The sequence below is a fragment of the Ylistrum balloti genome, unplaced genomic scaffold (assembly GCF_031769215.1).
Source record: "Ylistrum balloti isolate Yb309-2 unplaced genomic scaffold, AGI_CSIRO_Ybal_v1 Utg371826, whole genome shotgun sequence".
Taxonomy (NCBI): domain Eukaryota; kingdom Metazoa; phylum Mollusca; class Bivalvia; order Pectinida; family Pectinidae; genus Ylistrum; species Ylistrum balloti.
In genome coordinates, this window is record NW_026782907.1 from 40,996 (window position 1) to 63,857 (window position 22,862).

The 22,862-nt window shown below is 33.7% G+C and overlaps 1 protein-coding gene across 1 annotated transcript in view; it reads right to left on the reverse strand.

Annotated features, from left to right (window-relative positions):
* The window catches only part of LOC132563699 (uncharacterized), a gene marked incomplete at its 3' end in the record, with an annotated part of 36,059 nt that extends 18,799 nt beyond the window's left edge, over positions 1-17,260 (reverse strand). Inside the window, exon 1 of the mRNA XM_060228451.1 lies at positions 17,255-17,260. Within this exon, the coding sequence (XP_060084434.1) occupies positions 17,255-17,260 (6 nt within the window). The remainder of the gene's footprint in view (positions 1-17,254) is intronic.
* Between the last annotated feature and the right edge of the window lie 5,602 nt (positions 17,261-22,862).

Sequence of the window (22,862 nt, forward strand, 5' to 3'; positions counted from 1 at the left end):
TTATGAAGGACGTATATAGGACAGACTCGTCAGTATGAGTTATGACAAACGTATATAGAACATACTCGTTAGGTTGAGTTATGAAGGACGTATATAGGGTAGACTCGTCAGTATTAGCGATGATAGATTTTTATAGGACAGACTCCTCCGTATGAGTTATGATGGACGTATATAGGACAGACTCCTCCGTATGAGTTATGATGGACGTATATAGGGTACACTCGTCAGTATGAGCGATGATGGACTTTTATAGGACAGACTCCTCAGTATGAGTTATGATGGACGTATATAGGACAGACTCCTCCGTATGAGTTTTGAAGGACTTATATAGGACAGACACGTCACTATGAGTTATGTATATATTCATATAGGACAAACTCGTCAGTATGAGTTATGATGGACGTATATAGAACATACTCGTTAGATTGAGTTATGATGGACGTATATAGGGTACACTCGTCAGTATGAGTGATGATGGACTTTTATAGGACAGTCTCCTCAGTATGAGTTATGATGGACGTATATAGGACAGACTCGTCAGTATGAGTTATGAAGGACGTATATAGGATAGACTCGTCAATATAAGTTATGAAGACGTATATATTACAGACTCGTCCCGTATGAGTTATGAAGGACGTATATAGGACAGACTCGGTTGTATAAGTTATGAAGGAAATCAATAGGACAGTCTCGTCAGTGTAAGTTATGAAGTAAATAAATAGGACAGACTCGTCAGTATGAGTTATGATGGACGTATATAGAACATACTCATTAGATTGAGTTATGAAGAACGAATATAGGACAGACTCCTCAGTATGAGTTATGATGGACGTATATAGGACATAATCATCAGTATTAGCGATGATAGATTTTTATAGGACAGACTCCTCCGTATGAGTTATGATGGACGTATATAGGACAGACTCCTCCGTATGAGTTATGATGGACGTATATAGGGTACACTCGTCAGTATGAGTGATGATGGACTTTTATAGGACAGTCTCCTCAGTATGAGTTATGATGGACGTATATAGGACAGACTCGTCGCTATGAGTTATGTATATGTTTATATAGGATAGACCCGTCAGATTGAGTTATGATGGACGTATATAGGACAGACTCGTCAATATGAGTTATGAAAGACGTATATAGGACATACTCGTTAGATTGAGTTATGAAGGACGTATATAGGACAGACGCGTCAATATGAGTTATGAAAGACGTATATAGGACATACTCGTCAGTTTGAGTTATGAAGGACATATATGAGTTATATATAGACTTATATAAGATAGACTTGTCAGAATGAGTTATAGATAGACTTATATAAGATAGACTTGTCAGAATGAGTTATATATAGACTTATATAAGATAGACTTGTCAGAATGAGTTATAGATAGACTTATATAAGATAGACTTGTCAGAATGAGTTATAGATAGACTTATATAAGATAGACTTGTCAGAGTGAGTTATATATAGACTTATATAAGATAGACTTGTCAGAATGAGTTATAGATAGACTTATATAAGATAGACTTGTCAGAATGAGTTATAGATAGACTAATATAAGATAGACTTTTCAGAATGAGTTATAGATAGACTTATATAAGATAGACTTGTCAGAATGAGTTATAGATAGACTTATATAAGATAGACTTGTCAGAATGAGTTATAGATAGACTTATATAAGATAGACTTGTCAGAATGAGTTATATATAGACTTATATAAGATAGACTTGTCAGAATGAGTTATATATAGACTAATATAAGATACACTTGTCAGAATGAGTTATATATAGACTTATATAAGATAGACTTGTCAGAATGAGTTATAGATAGACTTATATAAGATAGACTTATCAGAATGAGTTATATATAGACTTATATAAGATAGACTTGTCAGAATGAGTGATGGCCTGCATATATTTATTTGCTATTATTAGCTACTTACGTCCTACACACAAAAGAGCAGAGTTGTTTAAGCATGCCAGGTAATGGTTGTTGATGGTTTTCTCTTCCTAGACGGCGATAGATCAATTCCATCAGTATAATGGTTATTATCTGCAAAATAAAAATGGTTCAGGTGATTTGTGTGTGTTTGTTTAAGAGGTCGTTTCTATCTTTCATCATGAACAACTACGTAAGATGATCGCATTAAGTACACCAGATTATTGTGTTATGTACACCAGATTATTGTGTTAAGTACACCAGATTATTGTGTTAAGTACACCAGATTATTGTGTTATATATACCAGATTATTGTGTTATATATACCAGATTATTGTGTTATGTACACCAGATTATTGTGTTATGTACACCAGATTATTGTGTTATGTACACCAGATTACTGTGTTATGTACACCAGATTATTATCTTATGTACACCAGATTATTGTCTTATGTACACCAGATTATTGTCTTATGTACACCAGATTATTGTCTTATGTACACCAGATTATTGTCTTATGTACACCAGATTATTGTCTTATATATACCAGATTACTGTGTTATGTACACCAGATTATTGTGTTATGTACACCAGATTGTTATATTATGTACACCAGATTATTGTGTTATGTACACCAGATTATTGTATTAAGTACACCAGATTATTGTGTTATGTACACCAGATTATTGTGTTATATATACCAGATTATTGTCTTATGTATACCAGATTATTGTCTTATGTACACCAGATTATTGTCTTATATATACCAGATTATTGTCTTATGTACACCAGATTATTGTGTTATATATACCAGATTATTGTCTTATGTACACCAGATTATTGTCTTATGTACACCAGATTATTGTCTTATGTACACCAGATTATTGTCTTATGTACACCAGATTATTGTGTTATGTACACCAGATTATTGTCTTATGTACACCAGATTATTGTCTTATGTACACCAGATTATTGTCTTATGTACACCAGATTATTGTCTTATGGTCTTATGTACACCAGATTATTGTCTTATGTACACCATTGTCTTATTATTATTGTCTTATGTACACCAGATTATTGTGTTATGTACACCAGATTATTGTCTTATGTACACCAGATTATTGTCTTATGTACACGAGATTATTGTCTTATGTACACCAGATTATTGTCTTATGTACACCAGATTATTGTGTTATGTACACCAGATTATTGTGTTATGTACACCAGATTACTGTGTTATGTACACCAGATTATTGTCTTATATACAACAGATTATTGTGTTATGTACACCAGATTATTGTGTTATGTACACCAGATTATTGTGTTAAGTACACCAGATTATTGTCTTATATATACCAGATTATTGTGTTATGTACACCAGATTATTGTGTTATGTACACCAGATTATTGTGTTATGTACACCAGATTACTGTGTTATACACCAGATTATTGTGTTATGTACACCAGATTATTGTGTTATGTACACCAGATTATTGTGTTATGTACACCAGATTATTGTACACCAGATTATTGTCTTATATATACCAGATTACTGTGTTATGTACACCAGATTATTGTGTTATGTACACCAGATTATTGTGTTATGTACACCAGATATATTGTGTTATGTACACCAGATTATGTTATGTACACCAGATTATTGTGTTATGTACACCAGATTATGTGTCTTATGTACACCAGATTATTGTGTTATGTACACCAGATTACTGTGTTATGTACACCAGATTATTGTGATATGTACACCAGATTGTTGTATTATGTACACCAGATTATTGTGTTATGTACACCAGATTATTGTGTTATGTACACCAGATTATTGTACACCAGATTATTGTGTTATGTACACCAGATTATTGTGTTATGTACACCAGATTATTGTGTTATATACACCAGATTATTGTGTTATGTACACCAGATTATTGTGTTATGTACACCAGATTATTGTGTTATGTACACCAGATTATTGTGTTATATACACCAGATTATTGTCTTACAGATTATTGTGTTATGTACACCAGATAAATGTGTTATGTACACCAGATTATTGTGTTATGTACACCAGATTACTGTGTTATGTACACCAGATTATTATTGTGTTATGTACACCAGATTATTGTGTTATGTACACCAGATTATTGTGTTATGTACACCAGATTATTGTGTTATGTACACCAGATTACTGTGTTATGTACACCAGATTATTGTGATATGTACACCAGATTATTGTCTCATATATACCAGATTACTGTGTTATGTACACCAGATTATTGTGTTATGTACACCAGATTATTGTCTTATATATACCAGATTACTGTGTTATTATATATGTACACCAGATTACTGTGTTATATACACCAGATTATTGTATTATGTACACCAGATTATTGTGATTATTGTGTTATGTACACCAGATTATTGTGTTATGTGATTACTGTATTATTATTACTGTGTTATGTACACCAGATTATTGTGTTATATACACCAGATTACTGTGTTATGTACACCAGATTATTGTGTTATGTACACCAGATTATTGTGTTATGTACACCAGATTATTGTGTTATATAAACCAGATTAGTGTGTTATGTACACAAGATTATTGTGTTATGTACACCAGATTTTTCTATTATGTACAGGAGATTATTGTGTTATGTACACCAGATTATTGTGTTATGTACACCAGATTACTGTGTTATGTACACCAGATTATTGTGTTATGTACACCAGATTACTGTGTTATGTACACCAGATTATTGTGTTATGTACACCAGATTATTGTGTTATATACACCAGATTATTGTGTTATGTGTTATGTACACCAGATTATTGTGTTATGTACACCAGATTATTGTGTTATACACCAGTTGTGTTATGTACACCAGATTACTGTGTTATATACACCAGATTATTGTGTTATATATACCAGATTACTGTGTTATATACACCAGATTATTGTGTTATGTACACCAGATTACTGTGTTATGCACACCAGATTATTGTGTTATGTACACCAGATTATTGTCTTATATAGACCAGATTACTGTGTTATGTACACCAGATTATTGTGTTATGTACACCAGATTGTTGTCTTATCTATACCAGATTACTGTGTTATGTACACCAGATTACCAGATTCTGTGTTATGTGTTATGTACACCAGATTATTGTGTTATGTACACCAGATTATTGTGTTATGTACACCAGATTATTGTGTTATGTACACCAGATTATTGTGTTATGTACACCAGATTACTGTGTTATGTACACCAGATTATTGTGTTATATATACCAGATTATTGTGTTATATATACCAGATTATTGTGTTATGTACACCAGATTATTGTGTTATATTATTGTCTTATATATACCAGATTACTGTGTTATGTACACCAGATTATTGTGTTATGTACACCAGATTATTGTATTAAGTATAGCAGATTATTGTGTTATGTACACCAGATTATTGTATTAAGTACAGCAGATTATTGTGTTATGTACACCAGATTGTTGTATTATGTACACCAGATTATTGTGTTATGTACACCAGATTATTGTCTTATATATACCAGATTACTGTGTTAAGTACACCAGATTACTGTGTTATGTACACCAGATTATTGTGGTAAGTACACCAGATTATTGTCTTATATATACCAGATTACTGTGTTATGTACACCAGATTATTGTCTCATATATACCAGATTACTGTGTTATGTACACCAGATTATTGTGTTATGTACACCAGATTATTGTATTAAGTATAGCAGATTATTGTGTTATGTACACCAGATTGTTGTATTATGTACACCAGATTATTGTGTTATGTACACCAGATTATTGAATTAAGTACACCAGATTATTGTGTTATGTACACCAGAATATTATCTTATATATACCAGATTACTGTGTTATGTACACCAGATTATTGTGTTAAGTACACCAAATTACTGTGTTATGTACACCAGATTACTGTGTTATGTACACCAAATTATTGTGTTATGTACACCAGATTATTGTGTTATGTACACCAGATTATTGTGTTATGTACACCAGATAAATGTGTTATGTACACCAAATTATTGTGTTATGTACACCAGATTACTGTGTTATGTACACCAGATTATTGTGTTATGTATACCAGATTACTGTGTTATGTACACCAGATTACTGTGTTATGTACACCAGATTATTGTGTTAAGTACACCAGATTATTGTCTTATATATACCAGATTACTGTGTTATGTACACCAGATTATTGTGTTAAGTACACCAGATTATTGTCTTATATATACCAGATTATTGTGTTATGTACACCAGATTATTGTGTTATGTACACCAGATTATTGTGTTATGTACACCAGATTATTGTCTTATATATACCAGATTACTGTGTTATGTACACCAGATTATTGTGTTATGTACACCAGATTACTGTGTTATGTACACCAGATTATTGTGTTAAGTACACCAGATTATTGTCTTATATATACCAGATTACTGTGTTATGTACACCAGATTATTGTGTTAAGTACACCAGATTATTGTCTTATATATACCAGATTATTGTGTTATGTACACCAGATTATTGTCTTATATAGACCAGATTACTGTGTTATGTACACCAGATTATTGTGTTATGTACACCAGATTATTGTGTTAAGTACACCAGATTATTGTGTTATGTACACCAGATTATTGTGTTAAGTACACCAGATTATTGTGTTATGTACACCAGATTATTGTGTTATGTACACCAGATTATTGTCTTATATATACCAGATTACTGTGTTATGTACACCAGATTATTGTGTTAAGTACACCAGATTATTGTCTTATATATACCAGATTATTGTGTTATGTACACCAGATTATTGTGTTATGTACACCAGATTATTGTGTTATGTACACCAGATTATTGTCTTATATATACCAGATTACTGTGTTATGTACACCAGATTATTGTGTTATGTAAGTACACCAGATTATTGTGTTATGTACACCAGATTATTGTCTTATATATACCAGATTACTGTGTTATGTACACCAGATTATTGTGTTAAGTACACCAGATTATTGTCTTATATATACCAGATTATTGTGTTATGTACACCAGATTATTGTGTTATGTACACCAGATTATTGTGTTATGTACACCAGATTATTGTCTTATATATACCAGATTACTGTGTTATGTACACCAGATTATTGTGTTATGTACACCAGATTACTGTGTTATGTACACCAGATTATTGTCTTATGTATACCAGATTACTGTGTTATGTACACCAGATTATTGTCTTATATATACCAGATTACTGTGTTATGTACACCAGATTATTGTGTTATGTACACCAGATTATTGTGTTATGTACACCAGATTATTGTCTTATATATACCAGATTACTGTGTTATGTACACCAGATTATTGTGTTATGTACACCAGATTATTGTCTTATATGTACACCAGATTATTGTCTTATGTACACCAGATTACTGTGTTATGTACACCAGATTATTGTGTTATGTACACCAGATTATTGTCTTATATATACCAGATTACTGTGTTATGTACACCAGATTATTGTGTTATGTACACCAGATTATTGTGTTATGTACACCAGATTATTGTCTTATATATACCAGATTACTGTGTTATGTACACCAGATTATTGTGTTAAGTACACCAGATTATTGTGTTATGTACACCAGATTATTGTGTTATGTACACCAGATTATTGTCTTATATATACCAGATTACTGTGTTATGTACACCAGATTATTGTGTTATGTACACCAGATTATTGTGTTATGTACACCAGATTATTGTCTTATATATACCAGATTACTGTGTTATGTACACTAGATTATTGTGTTATGTACACCAGATTACTGTGTTATGTACACCAGATTATTGTCTTATGTATACCAGATTACTGTGTTATGTACACCAGATTATTGTCTTATATATATACTGTGTTATGTACACCAGATTACCAGATTATTGTGTTATGTACACCAGATTATTGTGTTACCAGATTATTGTGTTATGTACACCAGATTATTGTGTTATGTACACCAGATTATTGTCAGATTATATATACCAGATTACTGTGTTATGTACACCAGATTATTGTGTTATGTACACCAGATTATTGTCTTATATAGACCAGATTACTGTGTTATGTACACCAGATTATTGTGTTATGTACACCAGATTGTTGTCTTATATATACCAGATTACTGTGTTATATATACCAGATTACTGTGTTATATACACCAGATTATTGTGTTATGTACACCAGATTATTGTCTCATATATACCAGATTATTGTCTTATATATACCAGATTACTGTGTTAGTACACCAGATTATTGTGTTATGTACACCAGATTATTGTGTTACCAGATTATTGTGTACACCAGATTATTGTGTTATGTACACCAGATTATTGTGTTATGTACACCAGATTATTGTGTTATACACCAGATTATTGTACACCAGATTATTGTGTTATGTACACCAGATTGTTGTCTTATATATACCAGATTACTGTGTTATATACACCAGATTATTGTGTTATGTACACCAGATTATTGTCTCATATATACCAGATTATTGTCTTATATATACCAGATTACTGTGTTATATACACCAGATTATTGTGTTATGTACACCAGATTACTGTGTTATGCACACCAGATTATTGTGTTATGTACACCAGATTATTGTGTTATGTACACCAGATTACTGTGTTATGTACACCAGATTATTATCTTATGTACACCAGATTATTGTCTTATATATACCAGATTACTGTGTTATGTGTTATTGTGTTATGTACACCAGATTATTGTGTTATTACCAGATTATTGTGTTATGTATACCAGATTATTGTGTTATGTACACCAGATTATTGTGTTATGTATACACCAGATTACTGTGTTATGTTATGTACACCAGATTACTGTGTTATGTACACCAGATTATTGTGTTATGTACACCAGATTATTGTCTTATCTATACCAGATTACTGTGTTATGTACACCAGATTATTGTGTTATGTACACCAGATTATTGTGTTATGTACACCAGATTATTGTGTTATGTACACCAGATTATTGTGTTATGTACACCAGATTATTGTCTTATGTACACCAGATTACTGTGTTATGTGTTATGTACACCAGATTATTGTGTTATGTACACCAGATTATTGTGTTATGTAAACCAGATTAGTGTGTTATGTACACCAGATTATTGTGTTATGTACACCAGACTGTGTTATTACCAGATTACTGTGTTATGTGTTATGTACACCAGATTATTGTGTTATATATACCAGATTATTGTGTTATGTACACCAGATTATTGTGTTATGTACACCAGATTACTGTGTTATGTACACCAGATTATTGTGTTATGTACACCAGATTATTGTGTTATGTACACCAGATTATTGTGTTATGTACACCAGATTATTGTGTTATGTATACCAGATTACTGTGTTATGTACACCAGATTATTGTGTTATGTACACCAGATTTTTGTCTTATATACACCAGATTACTGTGTTATATATACCAGATTACTGTGTTATGTACACCAGATTATTGTGTTATGTTCACCAGATTATTGTCTTTTTTATACCAGATTACTGTGTTATTACACCAGATTTGTGTTATGTACACCAGATTATTGTGTTATGTACACCAGATTACTGTGTTATGTACACCAGATTATTGTGTTATGTACACCAGATTATTGTCTTATGTACACCAGATTACTGTGTTATGTACACCAGATTATTGTGTTATGTACACCAGATTACTGTGTTATGTACACCAGATTATTGTGTTATGTACACCAGATTATTGTGTTATTGTGTTATATACACCAGATTACTGTGTTATGTACACCAGATTATTGTGTTATGTACACCAGATTATTGTGTTATGTACACCAGATTATTGTGTTATGTACACCAGATTATTGTGTTATGTACACCAGATTATTGTGTTATGTACACCAGATTATTGTCTTATATACCAGATTACTGTGTTATGTTATTGTGTTATGTACACCAGATTATTGTGTTATGTACACCAGATTATTGTGTTATGTACACCAGATTATTGTCTTATATATACCAGATTAATGTGTTATGTACACCAGATTATTGTGTTATGTACACCATTGTCTTATATATTTGTGTTATGTACACCAGATTATATGTGTTATGTACACCAGATTATTGTGTTATGTACACCAGATTATTGTGTTATGTGATTATTGTGTTATATATACCAGATTACTGTGTTATGTACACCAGATTATTGTGTTATGTACACCAGATTATTGTGTTATATACACCAGATTACCAGATTATTGTGTTATGTACACCAGATTATTGTGTTATGTACACCAGATTATTGTGTACCAGATTACTGTGTTATGTACACCAGATTATTGTGTTATGTACACCAGATTATTGTGTTATGTACACCAGATTATTGTGTTATGTACACCAGATTATTGTGTTATGTACACCAGATTATTGTGTTATGTACACCAGATTATTGTCTTATATATACCAGATTATTGTGTTATGTACACCAGATTATTGTGTTATGTACACCAGATTATTGTGTTATGTACACCAGATTATTGTGTTATGTACACCAGATTATTGTGTTATGTACACCAGATTATTGTGTTATATACCAGATTATTGTGTTATGTACACCAGATTATTGTGTTATTACACCAGATTATTGTGTTATGTACACCAGATTATTGTGTTATGTACACCAGATTATTGTATACCAGATTACTGTGTTATATACCAGATTACTGTGTTATGTACACCAGATTATTGTGTTATGTACACCAGATTATTGTGTTATGTACACCAGATTATTGTGTTATGTACACCAGATTATTGTGTTATGTACACCAGATTACACCAGATTATTGTGTTATGTACACCAGATTACTGTGTTATGTACACCAGATTATTGTGTTTGTCTTATATATACCAGATTACTGTGTTATGTACACCAGATTATTGTGTTATATATACCAGATTATTGTGTTATGTACACCAGATTATTGTGTTATGTACACCAGATTATTGTGTTATTGTGTTATGTACACCAGATTATTGTCTCATATACACCAGATTATTGTCTTACATATACCAGATTATTGTGTTATGTACACCAGATTATTGTGTTATGTACACCAGATTACTGTGTTATGTACACCAGATTATTGTGTTATGTACACCAGATTATTGTGTTATGTACACCAGATTATTGTGTTATGTACACCAGATTATTGTGTTATGTACACCAGATTATTGTTATGTACACCAGATTACTGTGTTATGTACACCAGATTATTGTGTTATACACCAGATTACTGTGTTATGTACACCAGTTATGTACACCAGATTATTGTGTTATGTACACCAGATTACTGTGTTATGTACACCAGATTACTGTGTTATGTACACCAGATTATTGTGTTATGTACACCAGATTACTGTGTTATGTACACCAGATTATTGTGTTATGTACACCAGATTATTGTGTTATGTACACCAGATTACTGTGTTATGTACACCAGATTATTGTGTTATGTACACCAGATTATTGTCTTATATATACCAGATTACTGTGTTATGTACACCAGATTATTGTGTTATGTACACCAGATTATGTACACCAGATTACTGTGTTATGTACACCAGATTATTGTGTTATGTACACCAGATTATTGTGTTATGTACACCAGATTAATGTGTTATGTACACCAGATTATTGTCTTATCTTATATATGTTATGTACACCAGATTATTGTGTTATGTACACCAGATTATTGTGTTATGTACACCAGATTATTGTCTTATGTACACCAGATTACTGTGTTATGTACACCAGATTATTGTGTTATGTACACCAGATTAATGTCTTATATAAACCAGATTATTGTGTTATGTACACCAGATTATTGTGTTATGTACACCAGATTATTGTGTTATATACACCAGATTATTGTGTTATGTACACCAGATTATTGTGTTATGTACACCAGATTATTGTGTTATGTACACCAGATTATTGTGTTATGTACACCAGATTATTGTGTTATGTACACCAGATTATTGTGTTATGTACACCAGATTATTGTGTTATGTACACCAGATTAGATTATGTACACCAGATTATTGTGTTATGTACTCCAGATTATTGTGTTTTGTACACCAGATTCTTGTGTTATGTACACCAGATTACTGTGTTATGTACACCAGATTATTGTGTTATGTACACCAGATTATTGTGTTATACCAGATTATTGTGTTATGTACACAGATTATGTGTGTTATGTACACCAGATTATTGTGTTATGTACACCAGATTATTGTGTTATGTACACCAGATTATTGTGTTATGTACACCAGATTATTGTGTTATGTACACCAGATTATTGTGTTATGTACACCAGATTATTGTGTTATGTACACCAGATTATTGTGATATGTACACCAGATTATTGTGTTATGTACACCAGATTATTGTGTTATGTACACCAGATTATTGTCTTATATATACCAGATTACTGTGTTATGTACACCAGATTACTGTGTTATGTACACCAGATTATTGTGTTAAGTACACCAGATTATTGTCTTATATAAACCAGATTACTGTGTTATGTACACCAGATTACTGTGTTATGTAAACCAGATTACTGTGTTATGTACACCAGATTATTGTGTTATGTACACAGATTATTGTTTTATGTACACCAGATTATTGTGTTATGTACACCAGATTACTGTGTTATGTACACCATTGTGATGTATTGTGTTATGTACACCAGATTATTGTGTTATGTACACCAGATTATTGTGTTATGTACACCAGATTATTGTCTTATATATACCAGATTACTGTGTTATGTACACCAGATTACTGTGTTATGTACACCAGATTACTGTGTTATGTACACCAGATTACTGTGTTATGTACACCAGATTACTGTGTTATGTACACCAGATTACTGTGTTATGTACACCAGATTATTGTGTTATGTACACCAGATTACTGTGTTATGTACACCAGATTATTGTCTTATATACAACAGATTATTGTGTTATGTACACCAGATTATTGTGTTATGTACACCAGATTACTGTGTTATGTACACCAGATTAATGTGTTATGTACACCAGATTATTGTGTTATGTACACCAGATTATTGTGTTATGTACACCAGATTATTGTGTTATGTACACCAGATTACTGTGTTATGTACACCAGATTACTGTGTTATGTACACCAGATTATTGTGTTATGTACACCAGATTACTGTGTTATGTACACCAGATTATTGTGTTATGTACACCAGATTACTGTTATGTACACCAGATTACTGTGTTATGTACACCAGATTACTGTATTATGTACACCAGATTATTGTGTTATGTACACCAGATTACTGTGTTATGTACACCAGATTACTGTATTATGTACACCAGATTATTGTGTTATGTACACCAGATTACTGTACTATGTACACCAGATTACTGTGTTAAGTACATCAGATTATTGTGTTATGTACACCAGATTACTGTATTATGTACACCAGATTATTGTGTTATGTACACCAGATTACTGTGTTATGTACACCAGATTACTGTATTATGTACACCAGATTATTGTGTTATGTACACCAGATTACTGTATTATGTACACCAGATTACTGTATTATGTACACCAGATTACTGTATTATGTACACCAGATTACTGTGTTATGTACACCAGATTATTGTGTTATGTACACCAGATTATTGTCTTATATATACCAGATTATTGTGTTATGTACACCAGATTATTGTGTTATGTACACCAGATTATTGTCTTATATATACCAGATTACTGTGTTATGTACACCAGATTATTGTGTTAAGTACACCAGATTATTGTGTTATGTACACCAGATTATTGTGTTATGTACACCAGATTATTGTCTTATATATACCAGATTACTGTGTTATGTACACCAGTTTATTGTGTTATGTACACCAGATTATTGTGTTATGTACACCAGATTATTGTCTTATATATACCAGATTACTGTGTTATGTACACTAGATTATTGTGTTATGTACACCAGATTACTGTGTTATGTACACCAGATTATTGTCTTATGTATACCAGATTACTGTGTTATGTACACCAGATTATTGTCTTATATATACCAGATTACTGTGTTATGTACACCAGATTATTGTGTTATGTATACCAGATTATTGTGTTATGTACACCAGATTATTGTCTTATATATACCAGATTACTGTGTTATGTACACCAGATTATTGTGTTATGTACACCAGATTATTGTCTTATGTACACCAGATTATTGTCTTATGTACACCAGATTACTGTGTTATGTACACCAGATTATTGTGTTATGTACACCAGATTATTGTCTTATATATACCAGATTACTGTGTTATGTACACCAGATTATTGTGTTATGTACACCAGATTATTGTGTTATGTACACCAGATTATTGTGTTATGTATACCAGATTACTGTGTTATGTACACCAGATTATTGTGTTATGTACACCAGATTACTGTGTTATGTACACCAGATTACTGTGTTATGTACACCAGATTACTGTGTTATGTACACCAGATTATTGTCTTATGTATACCAGATTACTGTGTTATGTACACCAGATTATTGTGTTATGTACACCAGATTACTGTGTTATGTACACCAGATTATTGTGTTATGTACACCAGATTATTGTCTTATATATACCAGATTACTGTGTTATGTACACCAGATTATTGTGTTATGTACACCAGATTACTGTGTTATGTATACCAGATTACTGTGTTATGTACACCAGATTATTGTGTTATGTACACCAGATTATTGTCTTATATATACCAGATTACTGTGTTATGTACACCAGATTATTGTGTTATGTACACCAGATTATTGTCTTATATATACCAGATTACTGTGTTATGTACACCAGATTATTGTGTTATGTACACCAGATTATTGTGTTATGTACACCAGATTACTGTATTATGTACACCAGATTACTGTGTTATGTACACCAGATTATTGTGTTATGTACACCAAATTGTTGTGTTATATATACCAGATTACTGTGTTATGTACACCAGATTACTGTATTATGTACACCAGATTACTGTGTTATGTACACCAGATTACTGTGTTATGTACACCAGATTATTGTGTTATGTACACCAGATTATTATGTTATGTACACCAGATTATTGTGTTATGTACACCAAATTGTTGTATTATGTACACCAGATTATTGTATTATGTACACTAGATTATTGTGATATGTACACCAGATTATTGTGTTATGTACACCAGATTATTGTGTTATGTACACCAGATTATTGTCTTATATATACCAGATTACTGTGTTATGTACACCAGATTACTGTGTTATGTACACCAGATTATTGTGTTAAGTACACCAAATTGTTGTATTATGTACACCAGATTATTGTGTTATGTACACTAGATTGTTGTATTATGTACACCAGATTATTGTGTTATGTACACCAGATTACTGTGTTATGTACACCAGATGACTGTGTTATGTACACCAGATTACTGTGTTATGTACACCAGATTATTGTGTTATGTACACCAGATTACTGTGTTATGTACACCAGATTATTGTGATATGTACACCGGATTGTTGTATTATGTACACCAGATTATTGTGTTATGTACACCAGATTATTGTGTTATGTACACCAGATTATTGTCTTATATATACCAGATTACTGTGTTATGTACACCAGATTACTGTGTTATGTACACCAGATTACTGTGTTATGTACACCAAATTGTTGTATTATGACACCAGATTATTGTGTTATGTACACCAGATGACTGTGTTATGTACACCAGATTACTGTGTTATGTACACCAGATTACTGTGCTATGTACACCAGATTATTGTGTTATGTACACCAGATTATTGTCTTATATATACCAGATTACTGTGTTATGTACACCAGATTATTGTGTTATGTACACCAGATTACTGTGTTATGTACACCAGATTACTGTGTTATGTACACCAGATTATTGTGTTATGTACACCAGATTATTGTGTTATGTACACCAGATTATTGTGTTATGTACACCAGATTACTGTGTTATGTACACCAGATTATTGTGTTATGTACACCAGATTACTGTGTTATGTACACCAGATTATTGTGTTATGTACACCAGATTACTGTGTTATGTACACCAGATTACTGTGTTATGTACACCAGATTATTGTGTTATGTACACCAGATTACTGTATTATGTACACCAGATTACTGTGTTAAGTACATCAGATTAATGTGTTACGTACACCAAATTACTGTATTATGTACACCAGATTATTGTGTTATGTACACCAGATTACTGTGTTATGTACACCAGATTACTGTATTATGTACACCAGATTATTGTGTTATGTACACCAGATTACTGTATTATGTACACCAGATTACTGTATTATGTACACCAGATTAATGTATTATGTACACCAGATTATTGTGTTATGTACACCAGATTATTGTGTTATGTACACCAGATTATTGTGTTATGTACACCAGATTATTGTGTTATGTACACCAGATTACTGTATTATGTACACCAGATTACTGTATTATGTACACCAGATTACTGTATTATGTACACCAGATTACTGTATTATGTACACCAGATTACTGTATTATGTACACCAGATTAATGTATTATGTACACCAGATTATTGTGTTATGTACACCAGATTATTGTGTTATGTACACCAGATTACTGTATTATGTACACCAGATTACTGTATTATGTACACCAGATTACTGTATTATGTACACCAGATAATTGTATCAAGTACCTCATATTACTGTGTTGAGATTACTTTTTTTAATATTACTGCTAATTTGTTTTCGTCAAAAAGGATTTTGATCGATGTATTTCTGTTGCCAGTCAGGTGCTGACAATGTTTATACTACAGAATGGGATTCATTGGGTTTACACGATATGGTAGCGATTTATTTATTAAAAGTGTTTCCTCTAAATATTACATCATCAGTTAACCACATCATCTTCCATCATTTTTCATCAAACACACACTGTAGATTTCTACTTCAGACCTCAACATATGAAATAATCAATACACTGGACATAAAGCCTTTCAGGTCTACAACTTACCTCCATTACAATACTGACTGATAAAAGCATGATAAACACAGTGATGATACCATTCATCACAGGATAGTATTTATCCCAGCAGCCTGCACCGCTATCCGATAGTTCCGCCGATTTACAGTTCATCTAAAAATCAAAATCGATGTCAGAAAGGTACATCTACATTACACTACATCTACATCAATTGATGTACACGTCAGAAAGGTACATCTACATTACACTACATCTACATCAATTGATGTACACGTCAGAAAGGTACATCTACATTACACTACATCTACATCAATTGATGTACACGTCAGAAAGGTAAATCTACATTACACTACATCTACATCAATTGATGTACACGTCAGAAAGGTAAATCTACATTACACTACATCAAAACATTCTCAACGGTTCGTCAGATCATATCTGAACAGAAGAATCGCTCTTTAAAGGAAGTACTAATTGTTCAAACCCAATTTGATTGTTATTCGGGAAAAAACAATCGCCGCCATCAACTATTTCATACAATCGAACCCTTGTTATTTGTGTTTCACATTAAAGTCCCTGACACGGATTAGCTCCTGTTTACTGTTGTTCAAGCGTGTCCTTGTCACTTGATATTGAACAATCGCTTCCCCATCAACTGTTTTGTACAATTGAGTCCATGTCAACTGTTTTGTACAATCGAGTCCCTGTCAACTGTTTTGTAAAATCGATTCCTTGTCAACTGTTTTGTATAGTTCATTCCCTGTCAACTATTTTGAATACTCGATTCAGTGTCAACTACTTTGTGCAATTGAGTTACTGTCAACTGTTTTGTAAATTCGAGTTACTGTCAACTGTTTTGTAAATTCGAGTTACTGTCAACTGTTTTGTAAATTCGAGTCCCTGTCAACAATTTTGTACAATCTAGTCCCTGTCAACTATTTTGTACATACGAGTTCCTGTCAACTATTTTGTACATTCTATTCAGTGTCAACTACTTTGAACAATCGAGTCCCTTTTAACTATTTTGTACATTCTATTCAGTGTCAACTGTTTTGTACAATCGAGTTCCTGTCAACTGTTTTGAATAATCGAGTCCCTGTCAACTGTTTTGTACAATCCATTCCCTGTCAACTATTTTGTACAATCGATTCCTTTTCAACTGTTTTGCATAATCCATTCCCTGCCAACTGTTTTGTAAAATCGAGTCCCTGTCAACTGTTTTGTACAATCGAGTCCCTGTCAACTGTTTTGTACAATCGATTCCTTGTCAACTATTTTGTACAAACGAGTTCCTGTCAACTACTTTGCACTATAGAGTCCCTGTCATCTGTTTTGTACAATCGAGTTACTGTCAACTGTTTTGTACAATCGAGTCCCTGTCAACTGTTTTGTACAAACGTGTCCCTGTCAACTGTTTTGTACAATCGAGTCCCTGTCAACTGTTTTGTACAATCGAGTCCCTGTCAACTGTTTTGTACAATCGATTCCTTGTCAACTATTTTGTACAAACGAGTTCCTGTCAACTACTTTGCACTATCGAGTCCCTGTCATATGTTTTGTACAATCGAGTTACTGTCAACTGTTTTGTACAATCGAGTCCCTGTCAACTGTTTTGTACAAACGTGTCCCTGTCAACTGTTTTGTACAATCGAGTCCCTGTCAACTGTTTTGTACAATCGAGTCCCTGTCAACTGTTTTGTACAATCGAGTCCCTGTCAACTCTTTTGTACAATCCATTCCCTGTCAACTATTTTGTACAAACATGTCCCTGTCAACTGTTTTGTACATACGAGTTCCTGTCAACTGTTTTGTACAATCCATTCCCTGTCAACTATTTTGTACATACGAGTACCTCTCAACTGTTTTGTACAATCCATTCCTTGTGAACTATTTTGTACATACGAGTACCTCTCAACTGTTTTGTGCAATCCATTCCCTGTTAACTATTTTGTACATACGAGTACCTCTCAACTGTTTTGTACAATCGAGTTCCTGTCAACTGTTTTGTACAATCCATTCCCTGTGAACTATTTTGTACATACGAGTCCCTGTCAATCGATTTCCTGTTAATAATGCTACAACAGAGCCATTGAAAAATGTATTTGAGAGTTGTGACTCAAATAGCTAAATGTACAAGGTTACCGAAGATGTATATATATATATATATATATATATATATAAATAACCACTTACGGCGTCAAATAACTCCGAGAACGCCTGCTGCACCTCAGTGTTAAGTCGAGAAGCACTGTAATCGTTGTAATAGTCTATGAATCGATATTTCACCCAGGTATTTATCTGAAATAAGCAATATAAAGAACGAACTTCTTACTAAGTTGATATCAAATACATCACCGTAACAAACGCCGAAAAGCTCGTTTGAAAAGTTATGTGTGATATCTAGTAAAAGTGTCTTCACCGCAGCAGTGTGATAGTGTGTCAGCACAGTGATAGTGTGTCAGTACCGTGATAGTGTGTCAGTACCGTGATAGTGTGTTAGCACCGTGATAGTGTGTCAGTACCGTGATAGTGTGTTAGCACCGTAACAGTGTATCAGTACCGTAACTGTGTAGCAGTGTATCAGAACCGTTACAGTGTATCAGTATGAAAACAGTGTATCAGTAGCGTAACAATGTATCAGTACCGTTACAGCGTATCAGTGTATCAGTACCGTAACAGTGTATCAGTACCGTAACAGTGTATCAGTACCGTAACGGTGTATCAGTACCGTAACAGTGTAACAATACCGTAACAGTGTAACAGTATTGTAACGGTGTATCAGTACCGTAACGGTGTATCAGTGTATCAGTACCGTAACAGTGTATCAGTTTATCAGTACCGTAACAGTGTATCAGTACCGTAACAGTGTATCAGTGTATCAGTACCGTAACAGTGTATCAGTGTATCAGTACCGTAACAGTGTATCAGTACCGTAACAGTGTATCAGTACCGTAACGGTGTATCAGTACCGTAACAGTGTATCAATGTATCAGTACCGTAACAGTGTATCAGTGTATCAGTACCGTAACGGTGTATCAGTACCGTAACAGTGTATCAGTACCGTAACAGTGTATCAGTACCGTAACAGTGTATCAGTACCGTAACGGTGTATCTGTACCGTAACAGTGTATCAGTACCGTAACAGTGTATCAGTGCCGTAACAGTGTATCAGTGTATCAGTACCGTAACAGTGTATCAGTACCGTAACAGTGTATCAGTACCGTAACGGTGTATCAGTACCGTAACAGTGTATCAATGTATCAGTACCGTAACAGTGTATCAGTGTATCAGTACCGTAACGGTGTATCAGTACCGTAACAGTGTATCAGTACCGTAACAGTGTATAAGTGTATCAGTACCGTAACAGTGTATCAGTACCGTAACAGTGTATCAGTACCGTAACGGTGTATCTGTACCGTAACAGTGTATCAGTACCGTAACAGTGTATCAGTGCCGTAACTGTGTAGCAGTGTATCAGTACCGTAACAGTGTAACAATACCGTTACAGTGTAACAGTGTATCAGTACCGTAACAGTGTAACAGTACCGTAACAGTGTATTAGTAACGTAACAGTGTATTAGTAGCGTAACAGTGTATCAGTACCGTAACAGTGTATCAGTGTATCAGTACCGTAACAGTGTATCAGTACCGTAACGGTGTATCACTACCGTAACAGTGTATCAGTGTATCAGTACCGTAACAGTGTATCAGTACCGTAACAGTGTATCAGTGTATCAGTACCGTAACGGTGTATCAGTACCGTAACAGTGTATCAGTGTATCAGTACCGTAACAGTGTATCAGTACCGTAACGGTGTATCTGTACCGTAACAGTGTATCAGTACCGTAACAGTGTATCAGTGCCGTAACAGTGTATCAGTGCCGTAACAGTGTATCAGTGTATTAGTACCGTAACAGTGTATCAGTACCATAACAGTGTATCAGTACCGTAACGGTGTATCAGTGCCGTAACTGTGTAGCAGTGTATCAGTACCGTAACAGTGTAACAATACCGTTACAGTGTAACAGTGTATCAGTACCGTAACAGTGTAACAGTACCGTAACAGTGTATTAGTAGCGTAACAGTGTATCGGTACCGTAACAGTGTATGCTATCAGTATCTGACTAGAAAAACACCTACCATTCTAAAACGGTCAGTATCAATTGATTTCAATCATTTACGTAAGCCAGCTTCGTTTAGGGGTAATTGAATAATAATATTTTTGAGTCTTACCCCTTCTAATATCAAGGAGAACAGCACAATGAAGACCATGTCCATGACAATGCCAAACAACAGAAAACAGGTGTACTGAAACAGAGAAAACAGTCGTTTAACTATTCTCATACCGGTGTTTTACAACAGACAAAGGAACGAACTTTGCACTATTCTCATACCGGTGTTTTACAACAGACAAAGGAACGAACTTTGCACTATTCTCATACCGGTGTTTTACAACAGACAAATAAACGACCTTTTAACTATTTTTAAGTCCTTGTATCTGACGATACCCAACAGTAAGACTACTTACTATGATAATCAAAAGTTGTTTATGATAGATGACCCCCAGCAGTCCTAGACAGCCGAAGACTGAATGGAGGGGAAGCATGACGAAAAGAGCGTACACCAAGCCCGAGGAGAGGTTTCCAAGTGGCATTCCATCTATCATAAATTGATTCAGTAAAGGAAACGTCCCACGTTGTAGTACGCCATCTCTAACAATCAGCACAACTCCAACAACCAAGGCGAGAAGCCATAACAGCTGCAACAAAAAAGGGATACATCCATCTTAACTAGAAACATTGTTATAAGCATACAAGTTCAAAAGTGGACAGTTAAATCCAACAACAGAGTGGGCGGAGACATACAACCAAGTACAGAAATATACAAGTATAACAGTGGACAATTAAATCCAACAACAGAGGTGGAGACATACAACCAAGTACAGAAATATACAAGTATAACAGTGGACAGTTAAATCCAACAACAGAGGGGGCGGAGACATACAACCAAGTACAGAAATATACAACCTAAATATAACAATGGACAGTTAAATCCAACAACAGAGGCGGAGACATACAACCAAGTACAGAAATATACAAGTATAACAGTGGACAGTTAAATCCAACAACAGAGGCGGAGACATACAACAAAGTACAGAAATATACAAGTATAACAGTGGACGGTTAAATCCAACAACAGAGGGGGCGGAAACCAACAACAAAACACAGACATGGATACCAACAACCAACTAGAGACGTGGATACCAACTACAGTAGTGGATACCAATAACCAAACATAGATGTGGATACCAACAATCAACTACACACGTGGATACCAACTACAGAAGTGGATACCAACAACCAAACACAGATGTGGATACCAACAACCAAACACAGACGTGGATACCAAAAACCAAACACAGACACGGATACCAACAACCAAAACCCGACGTGGATACAAACAACCAACTACAGACGTAGATACCAACAACCAAACACAGACGTGGATACCAACAACCAACTACAGACGTAGATACCAACAACTAACTACAGAAGTGGACCACCAACCAACTACAGACGTGGAAACCAACATCCAAACACAGACGTGGATACCATCAACCTAACACATACGTGGATAC